This window comes from Thamnophis elegans, chromosome 9 (assembly GCF_009769535.1).
Source record: "Thamnophis elegans isolate rThaEle1 chromosome 9, rThaEle1.pri, whole genome shotgun sequence".
Taxonomy (NCBI): Eukaryota; Metazoa; Chordata; class Lepidosauria; order Squamata; family Colubridae; genus Thamnophis; species Thamnophis elegans.
Genome location: NC_045549.1, coordinates 48,814,619 through 48,830,272, shown reverse-complemented (window position 1 = coordinate 48,830,272; position 15,654 = coordinate 48,814,619). Strand labels below are relative to the sequence as shown.

The 15,654-nt window shown below is 37.2% G+C and overlaps 1 protein-coding gene across 4 annotated transcripts; it reads right to left on the bottom strand.

Moving 5' to 3' along the window:
- Window positions 1-795: 795 nt before the first annotated feature.
- On the bottom strand, window positions 796-15,636 carry CASP3 (caspase 3). Of its 4 annotated transcripts, XM_032224719.1 has the most exons (9): window positions 15,532-15,629; window positions 15,253-15,464; window positions 10,476-10,612; window positions 10,296-10,377; window positions 9,051-9,175; window positions 6,175-6,303; window positions 4,759-4,934; window positions 3,160-3,277; window positions 796-2,627 (listed from the first exon to the last, which is right to left on the bottom strand). In XM_032224719.1, the coding sequence occupies exons 3-9, from the start codon at window positions 10,519-10,521 to the stop codon at window positions 2,401-2,403; spliced, it is 903 nt and encodes a 300-aa protein (XP_032080610.1). In that variant the 5' UTR covers window positions 10,522-10,612; window positions 15,253-15,464; window positions 15,532-15,629; the 3' UTR covers window positions 796-2,400. The 4 variants fall into 4 exon arrangements, with proteins under 4 accessions (XP_032080610.1, XP_032080611.1, XP_032080613.1 ...); XM_032224720.1 differs by lacking the exon at window positions 15,253-15,464 and having other exon boundaries at window positions 15,532-15,631; XM_032224722.1 differs by lacking the exon at window positions 10,476-10,612 and having other exon boundaries at window positions 15,532-15,627.
- Between the last annotated feature and the right edge of the window lie 18 nt (window positions 15,637-15,654).

Here is a 15,654-nt window from a genome sequence, read left to right as displayed (position 1 = left end):
TTTATTTAATTTGGTTTACTTCCTTATCTCTAGTGACACCCTGTGGATACCGAGGACATCTCAGTTATATGGAGATTTAAAAATGATCCTTTATACTAGTTATGATGTCAGTACAGGTAGTCCCTGACTCACAACTATTCATTGGTGACTGAAGTTATAAAAGCACGGAAAAAAAGTGACTTATAAGGCGGAAGCTAGATTCATAAACACTACTATTTTAATGATTGCAGTGATTCACTTAACTGTGGCATGAAAAGTTGTAAAATGGAGCAAAATTCACTAATGACTGTCTCATTTAGCAACAGAAATTTGGCACTCAGTTGTGATTGTAAGTTGAGGACCACCTGTACACAAAGAGCTCTACCTTGCTGTGTGAAGCAAAAAGGAGACAACCCCACCCCCTTGTAATTTATTATATTATGAATTCTATGTATTAGAATATGAAATCAGGCATTGGAGTCAGGAGGGCTGTGATATTAATTTGGGTTCCTGATTCCTATTAATTTTTGTTGTTTATAACCATATTGGTTGGTTGGTTGTTTCTTTACTTTGATGTTTAATGTACACACTCTAGAATCATAGATGTTCAAGTTGGGAGATCATACTAATGTATTGATCAGTCAAGCACACTAAGCCTTGTATCATTGTTTGCATGTAATAAAATAACCTTCCATGGCCACCTTCCAGAGACATAATTGTACACTGAGATAGTTCTATTGCTTGAAATGCATACCGGTTGAAATCTGCAAGGTCCTAAATTTCTACTGTTAAAAACAGAGATGGTCACTCAGTTGATTAAAACAATGTATAGGATTTATTGTTATATGAAAATTCATATAGTCACAGATATAATGTCTGCATGCTTACTCTACAACCAATTCAGAAAGCTGTAAACCAAGAACATGCGACTTATCAAGCAAGTACACATTGTAGGTTTATTGCTGACATACCAATCTACTGTTCAGCAAGCCCTGTAAGAATGGATACTTCAATTCTAGGATCCCTGTTTCTTAAGACCTTTCTTTCTATCAAGCATATAGCAGCTACTATAGTGCTCTTGATCTCTTACCTCTCCCATCCATTTGCATTTTTGTAATTGATAAAGAATCAATTGTTTTATACTGTGGCATTGGTAGCCACAACAAAGACCACCAGAGTAAACTCAAATGTCCTGGTAGAAATGGGCATCCTTTTAAAATATTTTTTAATACCTGTTGTTTTTCTGAATTCCTAGGGTGCTCTCAGAATTTTAGCCTATCCCACTGAAAAATCCTAGTGAATATATGAAGATCACTGGAATGGAGGCAGAAGATGTCCTGATTTTTAAAAAGGGGGAAATGGAAAGTCTTTAGCAAATCTTTAACCAGGACAAAATTAAGTTCTAGGAACATAGATTTCTATTTTAGCAGTATGAAAAATTCAACATCAAAGATTGTTAAAAAGTGAAATAGCCTTACCTTTACTCTTGAGTTTATAAGAAGAAAACAAGCATGCATTGTAGATACTCAAAGTCTGAGTTTCACAGGAAATGTATACCTACTGAGGTTTTAGAAGCCTCTCTCTTTTATTCTATTTTTAAATGATTCATATTTCTACAAGCTACACATTCAAAATTAGAAATGTGGACTCACTTTTGCATGCCTTTTAGAATATACAAAGTGTATATACTACAAGTTAAAAACCACACACTACTGCACCACAAACTGAAATCCAGAATCCAATTCTGAATCAAGTTCTAACTTCTAAGCACCTTTTGTCATCTTTTAAACTTAAACCCATTTAAAGATATTGCTGGTATTCTAAAAGAGCAAAATGCTCTGAGTAAAGTTTAAAAGTCTGTCACTGAGCATTTTGTATTCAATAGCAAATGCACAGCTATCAGGAATTTGATTCTATTATCAACAGATTAATCCTATTGATAGTTTAGTCTTTACACCATTTTGTAAAACCTCTGTTGTATAAGGATATTACAATCCAGTCTTAAATACTCTGATTGGCAAGAAGTTCCAACTAATAACAATATTAATTTTTGGTTGTATGTTTATTTACAAATAGGCTATTGCATTGCTACCAAAATTAACCACTTATTCTGAAAATGGTACATTTTTATTACTTTTTACCTGCAAATTATATTGTCAACCAAAAGTTACTGAATCTTTCATAATTTTTATTGAAAATTACTCCAAATCAAATGGAAACATTTTCATTTTCTAAATCGTAATTTCTATATCACCAAATCTTCACAATTCTGTACTATTGTTCTATCAACTGGAATACTTATCTTTATAAATCTTATCTTTATAAAGCAACCAGGGCACCAGAAAATAAACATAGCTCAGAATAAAACAAATTCTGCCATCTCCCTTCTTTTAGTTTCTGTATCAGAAGATAAAAAACTCTTTAGAATGGAAAATAAAAATCTTTTGTTAACATAGAGACAATACATGGAATCTGCTTCTTTCCATGAAAGTCAGGTCTGTTTGAATAGGAACTGAATTCTGCAACTTTGCAATTTACACGTGTTAGGATCTGCATAAGTTCAAGTTTCTTAGCATATTGTTTCAACATCACACACAATGACTGTATAAACCAGGAACCATCTAAGGAATTCCTCCATGAGTAGTAGCCTAAGAGAAAGTAAAAAGAAATAATATTGTTCAAGCAATAATTATAAAAGCCAGCCATAGAATTTCGTTATCTACAAACTTATACAATTATCATTAAATTCAATGAGAGCATCTAAAGCAGTATTCTGGTATTTAAAATATTTGATCACACTATACCCAAAATTATTTATTTGTCATATCTCATTTCCCCTTTCCTTTCACCAATTCTTGCAATTATATTTTCTTAGAGAAAAAAGAAGAATGAAAGAAATAACCTCCATTTATTTCCAAAGATTTCAATAGAGGTAATCATTCTATTGATAAGAAAAATCAGTGATCATAAAAACATTCATAGAATGGTCTTTCCCTGTTATATCCTGATCCAAAGCTTGAAACCTATCGTCATAATGGGCAGGCTTCATTACAGTCATAAGTCAAAGAATTTTGTCAAAACAAAATTAAGTTCCATTAATTTTAATAGATCTATTCAAGATAAGGTTATAAACCTAATAAAATATATGCAAAAGTTGCATTTTCCATTCATTTATCTTACCTGGTGCAGTAGAATAAGCATATAGGAAATCTGCCTCTACAGGTATTTTCTGACACATTCTTTCCTCTGAGCCGCTGTCTGTTTCAATTCCAGAATCAAGATCCGTTCCTCTACAAGCCTACCAAATACAAAACAAGAAAACATCATAAATATTACTAATGTTCCTTATTAACACTAATGGGATATAAATGAGTGCATAGAGTGTAGAGTTTGATTCAAAGCAGAAAAAGTACTTTGGATCCAGCATGGATTAATTTGCTGTATCTCGTTTAAGCAACATCTTAAAAAGCTATGCCTTCTTCTGGTCTCACAAGACAGCTTCCTGGGTCCAGACAGTTACCATACAAAATCAGGAAAAGGCATGGCTTAACACCACATGAGCCGAGACAGTGCCCCTATGGACAAGGAACCATTGAAACTATAGCTCACCTCCCGCTGTACTGTATCTTCTCTATAAAGACTCATAGTCTCAATTAGGTAACATCTTACCTAATAAAATATCTGGGAAATACTGGTCTTTTTTTACATGCAATTACTGTTACCAAATTGATATGAAATAGTTTCTCTGAATGTGGCTAAATTCTGCTAAACTATATGTAAAATCAGGCAAACTTTAACTGTGCATTGTTCATCCACCATCAATCGCAATATATTATGTCTGTCTTTTATTTTTATTGTTTAGTATTATGTTTTGATGCTTTTATTTGCTGTTCTGTGATCGTAATAAGGATGGATTGATTGACAGGGTTTACTATGTCACTGATAAATACAATGAGCCATGTGAACATCATCTTTGAATACAACCCTAGTCCTAAAACAAAGAGAATAAGTGGACTTTCATATACAAGAGGCACATAAAGCTATAATATGTAAAATTTAATGTCTATATTAAATTTGGAAGTTTTATCATTACTCTCCAAATCATATTAAAAATTCACACCATCTTTAGAGTGCCCTGTCACAATGGAGGTCATAGATGAAATCATGATCAGAAATGGTTTTTTTATGTCATGACTTCGATTTAGGTCAAGGGAATATTGATGATTTTAATTTCTAAAGGTGAATATATGGAAACTTCAGGATTATGAATTAGATTGCTTTACTTTGAAAATAAGCCCGCTAAAAGAAAATAATGCATCCTTTAAAGAAAGGACATAACTCTTTGGGAAGAGACTCAGTTCCTGTGTAAGCACACCAGAATAAGGGGTCCTTGGTGGTCTCTGAGCTTGGTTGTTCTCTTGCAGACATTTCATTACCTAAACCAAGTACCCTCATCAGTGCTAGTCACTAGCGCTGATGAGATTACCTAGCTTGGGTAATTAAATGTCAGAAAGAAAACAACTAAACTCAGAGGCATCCTGATTTCAATCCACAAACATTCTCCTTTATTGGCATACAAGAATAATTTGTATTACTACACAAGGACAATTATTACATGTAAGAGGATTCATGTACTTTCCTACAGATGCCAGAAGGATTCTACTTCACTACTATTCCTAATAGTATGTGTATGTTGGGAGGATATGAAACGTTTGGTCCTTTGAGGCAGTCTTCTTTTATTGAAGGATTTCCATTTCTCTACTTTATGTTTCTTATTACCTGGATAAAAAAGAGCTTTGGCTTCCCTCGCAAGGTTTTACATCTGTCTCCTCTGAAGAGGCTGGCTAACATTTTCAGCTCTATAGGGCCATCTGTGCCATAAATCAGTCCATCTTCCCCATGGCTTAGCAAGACACAAACAAAACTATTTCGCTTTCTATGATCATCCTTGGAAACTTAAAGAGAAGATAAACAATGTTATATCAGGTCAGAAATTCCCGAATAACAATTTTCTTCAAATTAACCAAGAAAATTGCATTTATTCACAAAAAAAGACTTTTGAATGATAAGATCTAATTGATCTGTAGAAGCAGAGTAACATTTAGTATCATTGTTTGTTTTTTGAACTTCCAAAAACAGTCTATGATTTTGCTATCTTCATCAGAACAGTCACAGCCAAATACTTTCCTATTTTAAGTATTCACATAATTTTCACAAGATGCAGTACTGGTAGACCTCAACATATGAATAACTCAAATCATTGTTTAGTTATTGTTCAAAGTTACAATGATGCTGAAAAACTGCTCCTCACACTTAAGAGTGTCCATGATCACAGGGTCCATGGTTGTATGATCAAAATTTGGTTACTTGGCAACTGGCATGTATTTATGACAGTTGCTGTGTCTTGGGGTCATATGATCGCCATCTGAAACTTTCCCAGAAATGACAAGCAAGTCATTGTGGGAAGCCAGATTTGCTTAACAACCATGTGATTCACTTAACAGCCATGGTGATTTGCTTAATGACTGCAGTAAAAAAAATCAGGCACGACTCATTTAACTGGCTTGCTGTGTGATGGAAGTTCCTGTTCCAATTGTGGTCGTTAAGTCAAGGACTACCTATACATAATTTGACTCTAGTTTATAGCAATAAAATGTTCTACCTTACACATCATTTTATTAACACCAGAAAGTAACAAAATGATGGGAATTGAATGAAACAAAACACCTTTGAACACAACAAATTTTATTCTGAAATGTAAATCTGATTGGATTTCAAAATTCTATACTTTCTTACCGATATGCCATACAATTCTTTTAACTGTTTTAACTCTAGGCATAAAGGTTGGCAACCTTAAACACTCAAAGAGCCACAAAGGTCCTAATTGGAAGCCCCCTGTTCAATTCTGGAGCTGATCAGAAGTCTGGTTCCCCCACCATAGAGTCTCTTAATAAGGCATCCTTTTTCCTCTATCTGTCCTAACCGAAAGCCTCATCAATTGTGGAGCTGACCGGCAACAGGGAGCCACAGCAGAGGGATGAAAGAGCCACATGCGGCTACAGAGTCACGGGTTGACAATCCCTGGCCTGTTTTACATTTCATTAAGAAGAACAGATAGCTCCAAAATTAAAACATTAGCTTATTCTGTAATATACTTCAATACAACTGATGATGCATCATAAAATGACTACTCACTGTTTTGCAACACATCAATAATTTCTTTACATGAAAGATCATTATAAATTTTCACATTATATCCCAAGGTTCTGAAAGTGTCTAAAACAAGTGCTGCGTCTGCATCTGTACCAGATCGAAGTGACATTCCTTCATGTTAAAAAAAAGGGGGAAAAAGTCGTAAGACATCTTGCATTTTGAACACACTATAATGCAGCAAGACTGTGAATATTACAGGCAGTATCTACCCGGGTAGAGAATATATAAAATGTGAAATAACAGCTAGACTGGGACATGTTTTCAGACAGATCTCACATCATAGAAGGCCATGGAGGCATTTACAGTTGGGTATTCTGGCAAGGCAGAATGTCCAATTAGATTTACTTTTTAAGTCACCGAGAGTTGTGGATTTTAGGTGAGTGGCCAAACAAACCTCTTCAGAAGAGTCTTTTCAGGATTTCATGGTGAGTGTACAATGATCTAGCAGGCAGCTGAGTCCTTTGGGACACTGGAAGGAGGGTTCACTTAACATGCCTTTATTCCCACAATCTAGGAATGCTGTATGGAACGATCCCCTTCCATAGCCTTAGCTTAGTTATATGAAGGTAGTTTAGTATTGAAGCCAGAATGGAATGGGCAGAGCTTCTTTTAGAAATGGATAGAGTGTCTGAACTCATGGAAGTGGCAGATATAATGGACACTGGGTGTAGTTGCCACACTCTATAGGCTGAACTTTCATGCATTCTGAAGCAGAATAGATGATAAACTTTATTTAAATGCCAAGCAAATTGTCAAGGGAATTAGACTTCACTCCATTGCAGTGTTAATTCTGTCTCTTTGTACTTAGGGAATTACCATATTTTTCGACTATAAAACACAAATTAGCTTCAGAGGATGAAAACAAGATAAAAAAATTTGCCTCTGGGGCCCATTTGCTGCTGCTGCTGCGGCGGCGGCTCATTCACTGCTACCGTGGCCCATTTGCCATGGCCTGTTTAGTCCCACCACCGCAGCCTGTTCCCCATTACCTGTTTGGTGCAAATGGGCGGAGGCAATAGGTGGCGGAAATCCCCACTACCTAGAACAGCTGATTAGTGCAGCATCAACCCCCCTCCCCTCGGCTGCAATATTCCCTCTATAAGATTCACACCCACTTTTGGGGGAGGAGCAAAGTGCATCTTATAGTTCAAAAAATACGGTATTTCTCTTTTAAAAGATAACAAGAGGAAGTCAGGTTCTTCCTTAATGTTGTATATGGAAATGTAGCTATCCATGGCTGCACACAATTGTAATTTACTGATTCTAAATCTCCAACTCTTGTTGCTAGGAGAAATGAAGTTGGATCTTCTCTTCTGTTTTCCTATATGTGTTACCCTTTTGCCTTTTCTTTTCCATTTGATGTTTCTGTATCCATAACCTAAATCCGGGATGGCGAACCTATGGCACGCCTGGGCACATGTGCGCGCTGGCCAGCTGACTTCAGCCTTTTTTTGAGGTCATTTTTGCCCTCCCCAGGCTCCATAGGCTTTATAGGAGCCTGGAGAGGGCGAAAACAGCCCCCCCCCCCCCGAGGCTTCAGGAGCTTCACTGAAGCCTCCGGAGTGCAAAAAGTCGCCCTATGGGCAAACTGGAAGTTTAGGAACGGACTTCCGGTTTGCTTATAGGGCCGTTTTTTGTCCTCCGGAGCTTTCAGGGACCTTCAGGCGGCTTTCCTGAAGGCTCTGGAAGGCAAAAAGCGACCCTATGAGCAAACTGGAGGTCCGGCCCTAAATACGGCCCTATGGAAAAACCACAAGTGACTTCCAGTTTGCTCATAGGGTCATTTTTTGTTGTGACCCGTCAAAACCGCGCTCGACTAAGCCGCGCCCGATTAAACCGCGTCGCTGACGTCATCAACAGCCAGCGTGGAGAAAGAAGGGCGCTTTAAATAGCGCTTTGAAAGCAAGCCGATTCAACTTAAGGTAAGGGTTAGGTTTAGGGTTAGGTTTAGGGTTAGGTTAAGGGTTAGGGTTAGGTTAAGGGTTAGGATTAGGTTTAGGGTTAGGTTTAGGATTAGCTTTAGGGGGGTTAGGTTTAGGGGTTAATTTTAGGTTTAGCGTTTACAGCGTGCTTCTGTTTCCATGCTGTTGTCGCCCTGTTGATGACGTCAGCTACGCGGTTTCATCGAGCGCAGTTTAGCCGAACGCGGTTTTGTGGTGGAACCATTTTTTGCTCTCCAGAGCCTTCAGGGAAGCCTCTAGAAGGCCCCTGAAGGCTCCGGAGGGCTAAAACCGGCCCTACGAGCAAACTGGATGTCCGTTCCTAAATTTCCAGTTTGCCTATAGGGCTGTTTTTTTGCGCTCCGGAGGCTTCAGGGAAGCTCCTGAAGCTTCCATAGGGCCTCAGGGGTGGTGGGGGAGGTTGTTTTCTCCCTCCCCAGGCTCCTCTAAAGCCTCTGGAGCCTGGGGAGGGAGAAAAAAGCATGCAAAAATGTGGGGAGCGCAGGTAATGCACACATGCGTGCTGGGGTCATGCATTGCATTATTGGTGTGGCACGCCCGTGCACAACCCCCCTGCACTCCCCCCGCTTTTGGCACACAAGCCAAAAAAGTTTTGCCATCACTGACCTAAATGTTCCCTAGAGATGAACCAAAATATTGGAAATTTTCCCAAGACATTCCACTCATCATGAATACTCCTTTTTTGGATTGGGAGGGGATATTAGGTATTTTTAAAGCTGTGATCAGAAGTGCATGCTTAATTATAGAATATTGGTTGATGGTCTTAGGAAATATAACTCTAAAGGATGGCATTGTAGAAGGAATGCAAGTTCTAGGAATTATATTTTTAAAAAAAACATTTGACTGTTCCAAGTCAATTACCCACTTATGTTTTCATTTTAATAAAAATATGTTTACCGGTATCTGGATGGAAATGTTTATTGTTGACTAGAATGCATATTCCCATTTCTGGACAGTCCATTCTATAACTTTCATCTGCTTGTATCACAGAATCAACAGATTTGCTAAAAGGAATGCTTTTCCTATGAAGAAATAAAACAATGTAAAGCTAATGTCATTCAAGTTATAAACGGAAAATCACAATATTTGATTCTATGCATTTTACATGCACTGAGATATTTACCAATGTTAAGATAAAGGGTTGGTGGGGAAAAAAATACTAGTTACACAAATGACAAGGAATCAGATCTTGAAACATGTGAAATAATTACACATCTCAAAGCTGTTTAATGCAAAAAGATTGTTAGTTTATTTTTGATACACAAAAATCAGAATAATATACAAGGGGATGATATGAAAAGAAATAAGATATAGAAATTGTGACAATATAAACAATAGGGCTGTGAGCATCCCAAAAAATTAGAAGAAGTAATTTGGAACCAGTATAAAAATACACCTCTCTATTATTCATTAAACAGTCTAATTTTTTCTAGCTTTCATGAAAGTTGAAAAAATATTTGTTTGCTTTAAGAACTGACTTGTTAAAGGAACACAATCTTTTTTAATGCTCATGTGAAAATCTAAATCAGGGCTGTCAAACTCTCGGTCCGTGGGCTGGATGCGTCACAAGCTGGCTACGCCCACACCCGGTTTAGTGAAGAGGAAAAAAGTGATGTGAGTTTGACACCCCTGATCTAAATGCTTTAATGAATAACAAAGGGATGTTGCATTTACAAAGTGCCAAAAACTTTTTGTGATGAGTCTGTTCCCAAACTCAAGAAAATACAGCACACTTTTAGTTATAAAACCTTAAGATACTGAATTAAGTTAGGATTAATTTGTAATTATCTGATGCTAATGGTTTAATACATGTATTTATTTACAAACTGACACTTGTCAGTTTGTACCCAAATTTTCATACAGAATGTAAAGTAAGGATGCTGCTGCAATCCTCATAGTTTTACTTCTGTTTCCCTTTGATATAGAATAATAGTGAGTGGTAGGAAGTGCCAAATGAAATAACCACTGTTGACTGACACACTCTTAGTTGATGCCAGGCTCACTGTAGGAACTGAATGCAGTATGGATAACTATTATAATTGGCTTAAATAGGTCAGTGAGATTTCCCATAAACCAATTAACTTGAAAAAAAAATACACACACACAACCCAAGAGACCTCCCCCGCTCCAAGTCCTACTTACCCTTCAGAACCAGATAAAGTCTTTGCATCTGTTACACTTTGTGGCGATTTTAGGACATGGTTTTTGTCTGCCATAGTTGTTTCTGTTTGTAAATAAAAAAATATATAATTTTAACTGTATAATTAAATAGTGAGCATCTTTTGTTTCATTGCACCTTAAAATGTAAATTAGATACCCAACTCTGTTTGCCTTTTGTAAGGCTGTGAAAACTTGTTTCCTCCTCCATGCATTTGGAACAGGATGCTATTCTGGATGGTTAATAGTTTCTCCTCTGGCATCCAGGTGGAGGGATGTTGGGAGGGTTCTTCGTTTTTAATCTGGTAAAGCACCCAGAGTCACTTGTGTGAAATGAGTGCTTGTAAACATGAATAATAAATAAACCATGCTTTAACAAACAGTATGTGATTTAGCAAAGTGTGACTTTGTAAATTCCTGCACATATGCACTTAGACTTACTTACTTGCCTTGTAAATCCCTTTTGAGAAACAAGGTCAATAGTTACTGCATCTATGGGATCAAGGGATATATGGTGTATTTTCCCTGAACGTTGAATTATTTCAGTTAGGCAATTTGTCTACTGACCTATGAAAAATCAATACTTGAAGGGGTCTCAGGATGCTGTTTCCCCTCTTTTCAATTGGACTTCCCTAATTTTATGTGCTAGCTAACCTACAGCAGGGATCCATGTGAACACTTTCTGAGATCCTGATGCTGGACTCCTGACAATAAGAATAAGGGTGTGGCAATTAAAAGAGGCTCCCCCTTTCCCTGTAAGGTCTGTTCAAGGTAGAACAGTGATGGGACACATGGACACTGTCAAGGATGGAATGTTATGATGTGAACTGGTGATATCTTTTTCTGTGACTCTCTTACTATTTACTCCAGACATCCTGGTGAGCATTTCACCCTTATTTGAGCCTATTGTCTCTGAATCCTAAAAATACTAATTGGCTACTCACTAGTTATCCATGGTAATAATAAAATGAATGTTTCCCTTCAATAATGTTCAAACAAAGAAAATACAATCTAGTTACCACTAAGGCTTAGATAATTATTCAGAAGAAATGTTGGTCTAAAGAAATTGAGGGTTCCATTTTTTTTAGCCCAGAACATGCAAAGAATGTGCATATATAATTAAGGGAAATTCAGTCAATATACACAAAAACCAAGATACCAATAAGAAAACTAGAAGAATACAAAGAAACACTACCTGCATAAGTTAAATGAATATGTCATCGCTTTAAAAACAATTACATTTTACAAAATACAATCATTTTTTCAAATAAAGCAAATTGACCACACACTTTCCTAGGACAAAGAACCACAAAAAGACCTTCCCATAAGCCGACATCTGTTCTGATTTTGCAGAGTCTGACACATGCTCTGTCAGCAATTATTTACTTCTGTTCCACTACAGTGATACTAACCTACAGAAGCATCAAACCTCTTGAAAGGACAATGCTGTTACCAACTAACCTCATTCATGTATCAAAGCATTACCTCATCCTGCTTAGCTAATGCACTGATGTCATCGTCTGTCAAGCAGAATATACGTTCCTCTGGGGAAGATGATCTCATTTCTCAAAGGGGAAAAAAATCTATCTAGGACTGTTTAAGTTAACGCTTGTCTGCTTTTTGGAATTAACATTTGCTCCCCTGAGTTTCTTTGACAGAAACACAATTAAGAAAGTTAAGATGGTTCTATGAAAAGTTAGCAATAATACAGATAACATATAAAGTAATGTATGTCAATACAATTTTTAATGCAATTTAAACTTAAAGTAGTACTTTTTATACAGTAAAAGGTAGTGCTGGCTCCTTTGGAAAGGCATTGAAAATAAAATAAAACACAGCTTCCAGGTAATATTTGAAACCATGTTTTTCCATATTGTTCTTCAAATAATTGACCTACTGCTAACATAGGTTAGCATTCCTCTAGAAATAGTAATGTTTTAAATAAGGCACTTCTCATTCAGCATTATCAGTTTATAATTTTAAATATATTAAATGTGATACACCAAGAAGAATAGAATCCAGATTCCCAGCTATAGGAGTAAATCACAAGTACTATTAACTGTAAAAGAAACAAGGAAGTATCTTTCTTCCAACTGTGGTATGTATCAGACGTGGAGGCACTGAGAGGTATCTACATTTTACTGGACAAATTTATCTGCTTTATGCTAGCATCCCAATCATTAAATTGATTCTAGAAATAAAAAATTAAGTAAGTGTAGTAACTCCAAAGTATGCAACCATAGAACCTTGTCAACTTTGGTGCAACATTGGGGATTAGAAATTATTTTTATTTTGGATGATAAAGTTCTTGTTGAAAGCAGTATTAAAATAACCCCCGTTTAGCTTTTCCAATCTTTATAATTTGAGGCTTTATTGACAGAACCTGGATGCAGCTTTGAGTAATCTGTCTAATCTCTTAGGTGAAGGTTGGGCGTGGTCCTTTTCCAATCTTTATGGTTTGAGGCTGTAATTATTGACAGAACCTGCAGGCAACCTTGATTAATCTTAGGTGACTGTTCCATTTAAAATAACAATGGAAAGCACAGATGTGTTCCAGATACATCTGCTTCCAGTGTGGTGTAGTAGTTAAACCCCTGACTACGAAAAGGGAGGCCCAGATTCAAGCCTTGAAAATCCATTAGATAATAGACCAATTACAGTGTATCAATTCAACCTACTGCCCAGAGTTGTCATTGTGGGGATAAAATAAAATCATTTAATCTGGTGTGAATTTTAGAAGGGAAGGCAGGATATAAATCAAATAAGCAAATAAATTGTGTCGACCTTCTTATAAAAATCAGATAATTTAAGGTTAGCCTCAGAATATAAATAAGTGAAATAATAAAATCAGCTAGTCTAGTAATCTTCACTTAACATCCATTTGCAGTTACAAAACATTGATGAAAAAGTAACTTTATTACCAATTCTTGCAGGTCTGTTAAACAATGGAAAGCTAAAGTAAGATCATATGCATAACTTAGCAACACTTTACCTAATGACTGAGTTGCTACTTTCAATGGGGTATATTAAGTCACTTTTACTATACAAAATTAATGTGTAACTTTCATTAGTAGCAAGTAAAGATTCGGGGTCAAGGTACTATTAGCATATAAAAGGCGTATCTAGTAAATTGCTCTTAAGATTGTTGCAAAGGTTATCTACTGGTATTCTAAGAGTTTCAAATATCATCAATTTTATTCCCATGAATTCTCCTAGTAGATGTCTTTGCACTAGCTGTATAAAGGCCCTATATGAAATTTTCTTTTGGTTATGTCATAATCAAAGATAATAGACCAATTACAGTGTATCAATTCAGAGTTTCAGATTTCTGCAAAATTAGAAAAGACAATACAACCCATAATTTACGTTAACTCCTGAAAGAAAAGGAGATTATAAATCTAGCAAATAGAAGTGTTAATTTCATGCTGTCCTTAGTTGAAAACTCCAAAGAATTTTGAGGGAAGCCAAATATTTAGAGCACAGTATTCTCAAGGAGGCTTCTCAGGGGTTGCCACAAAAAAGAGGGAGTCAAACTATTCTCCAAGGCACCTGAGGGACAAGAAGCAATGGGTAGAAACTAATCAAGGAGAGAAGCAACTTAAAACTGAAGAGAAATTTCCTGACAGTTAGAATAATTAATCAGTAGAACAGCTTGCCTCCAGAAGTTGTGAATGCCCCAACACTGGAAGTATTTAAGAAGATGTTGGATAGCCATTTGTCTGGAATGGTACAGGGTTTCCTGCCTAGGCAGGGGGTTGGACTAGAACAGTGTTTTTCAACCACTGTGCCGTGGCACACTAGTGTGCCGTGACATAGTGTAAGGTGTGCCGTGGGAAAAACACTTTATATATAGTCAATATAGGCACAGAGTTAAAATTTTTTTAACATTTTCTAATGGTGGTGTGCCTCGTGATTTTTTTCATGAAAAAAGTGTGCCTTTGCACAAAAAAGGTTGAAAAACACTGGACTAGAAGATCTCCAAGGTCCCTTCCAACTCTGCTATTGTATTGTATTGTATTGGTAGCAAGTACCCCTATCCTCACTGAGCTGTATTTCTGAATAAACTACACTAAGATTGTGTTGCAATTTATCAGAATTGATTCCAAATTAATTTGTTCTAAAGATCTGACAATTCTTTGGGAAAAATATTTCTAGAACAATGCAAAATATTTGGTGCCACATTTCTCAGGCAGCACTTTAGTGCATGTTCTTCACACTGCAGGATGTAGTTTTGCCAGTCAATCTCAGTGTGAAGTACCCCATGAAAACTATTCATGAACTCTCAGGTAAACTGCCATGCATTCATTGTAATCTTGATTATTCACAAGGCTTAACCCAAACTCAAAGTCAGGAACTAAAACTAAGAATGAATCCAAAATAGTTAAGTTTTGCTTTGCAAGCCATGCTCTTGGGATGCCAAAATGGAGGTGGGAAATCAGTGTTAAAGGATAGTTTAATTTAGGGTAGACAATCTACCAAATGCTTTAATACTTTTGAGAATTAAACTCCTCATTTAGGGATACAGTATTGAGTGTTAAGAGGCTTCCTTTTTTCACTTAGTTAACTGTAGTCGTTTGGTGTTTGTTTTTAAATATTCAAATGCTGGTCTGTGACCATAATAAACATCGATTTTTAACATTCGTCTCTCTTTCTCTTATCATTGAAACATCGTGAATGTTAAAGTGGAGCAAAGGGCACAGAGAGAAAGGAAGGCAGTCTCAATCCACTGCCAAACCAAAATCTTTTTAAAACCTTTTTCAAACTGTTGCACAAGCGATCTGGGGATGGGTATCAGAGAGAACGGGTTATCACTTTTGTTTCCAGGCAGGACGCCGCTACCTACTTTGCTGCTTGCCAGCGGCTATTCGACCACTTCTCAATTTCCGAGACTGGTATAGGGGAGAAAAAGCTTGTGGGGTAGAAGTAAGCAAGAACAACTAACCGCGATGGCGCCTATTAGCAGCTTCCACAGAAAGGAAAGAACGGCGATCCGAGAGAGCAGCAACAGGGGCGCGTCCCCCCTCCCTTGGCGGGTCAGCTCGGCTCGAAGCAAGCTTTTAAGGGGAAAATGCTTTATTTCCAACGGAGGCGCAAGGACCACCGGAAAGAACTCTCTCCCCGCCCAATGGGCGCAGCACAAGCACCAGCACCAGCCTGGGAGTGAAAACAATGAGTTAGGTGGGGAAACACCCTCCCCCCACCACGGGCCAGGGTCACTGACCTCTGCTGACTCCCCCTTCCTTCGCTCCTACGGTTTTATGCTGTTTCCGACCGCTTCCAGGGCTGCCTCCGACCGCTTTCTCTACACTCGGTCCCCCAGCCTAGCCTGCTTTCAACCCCGCCC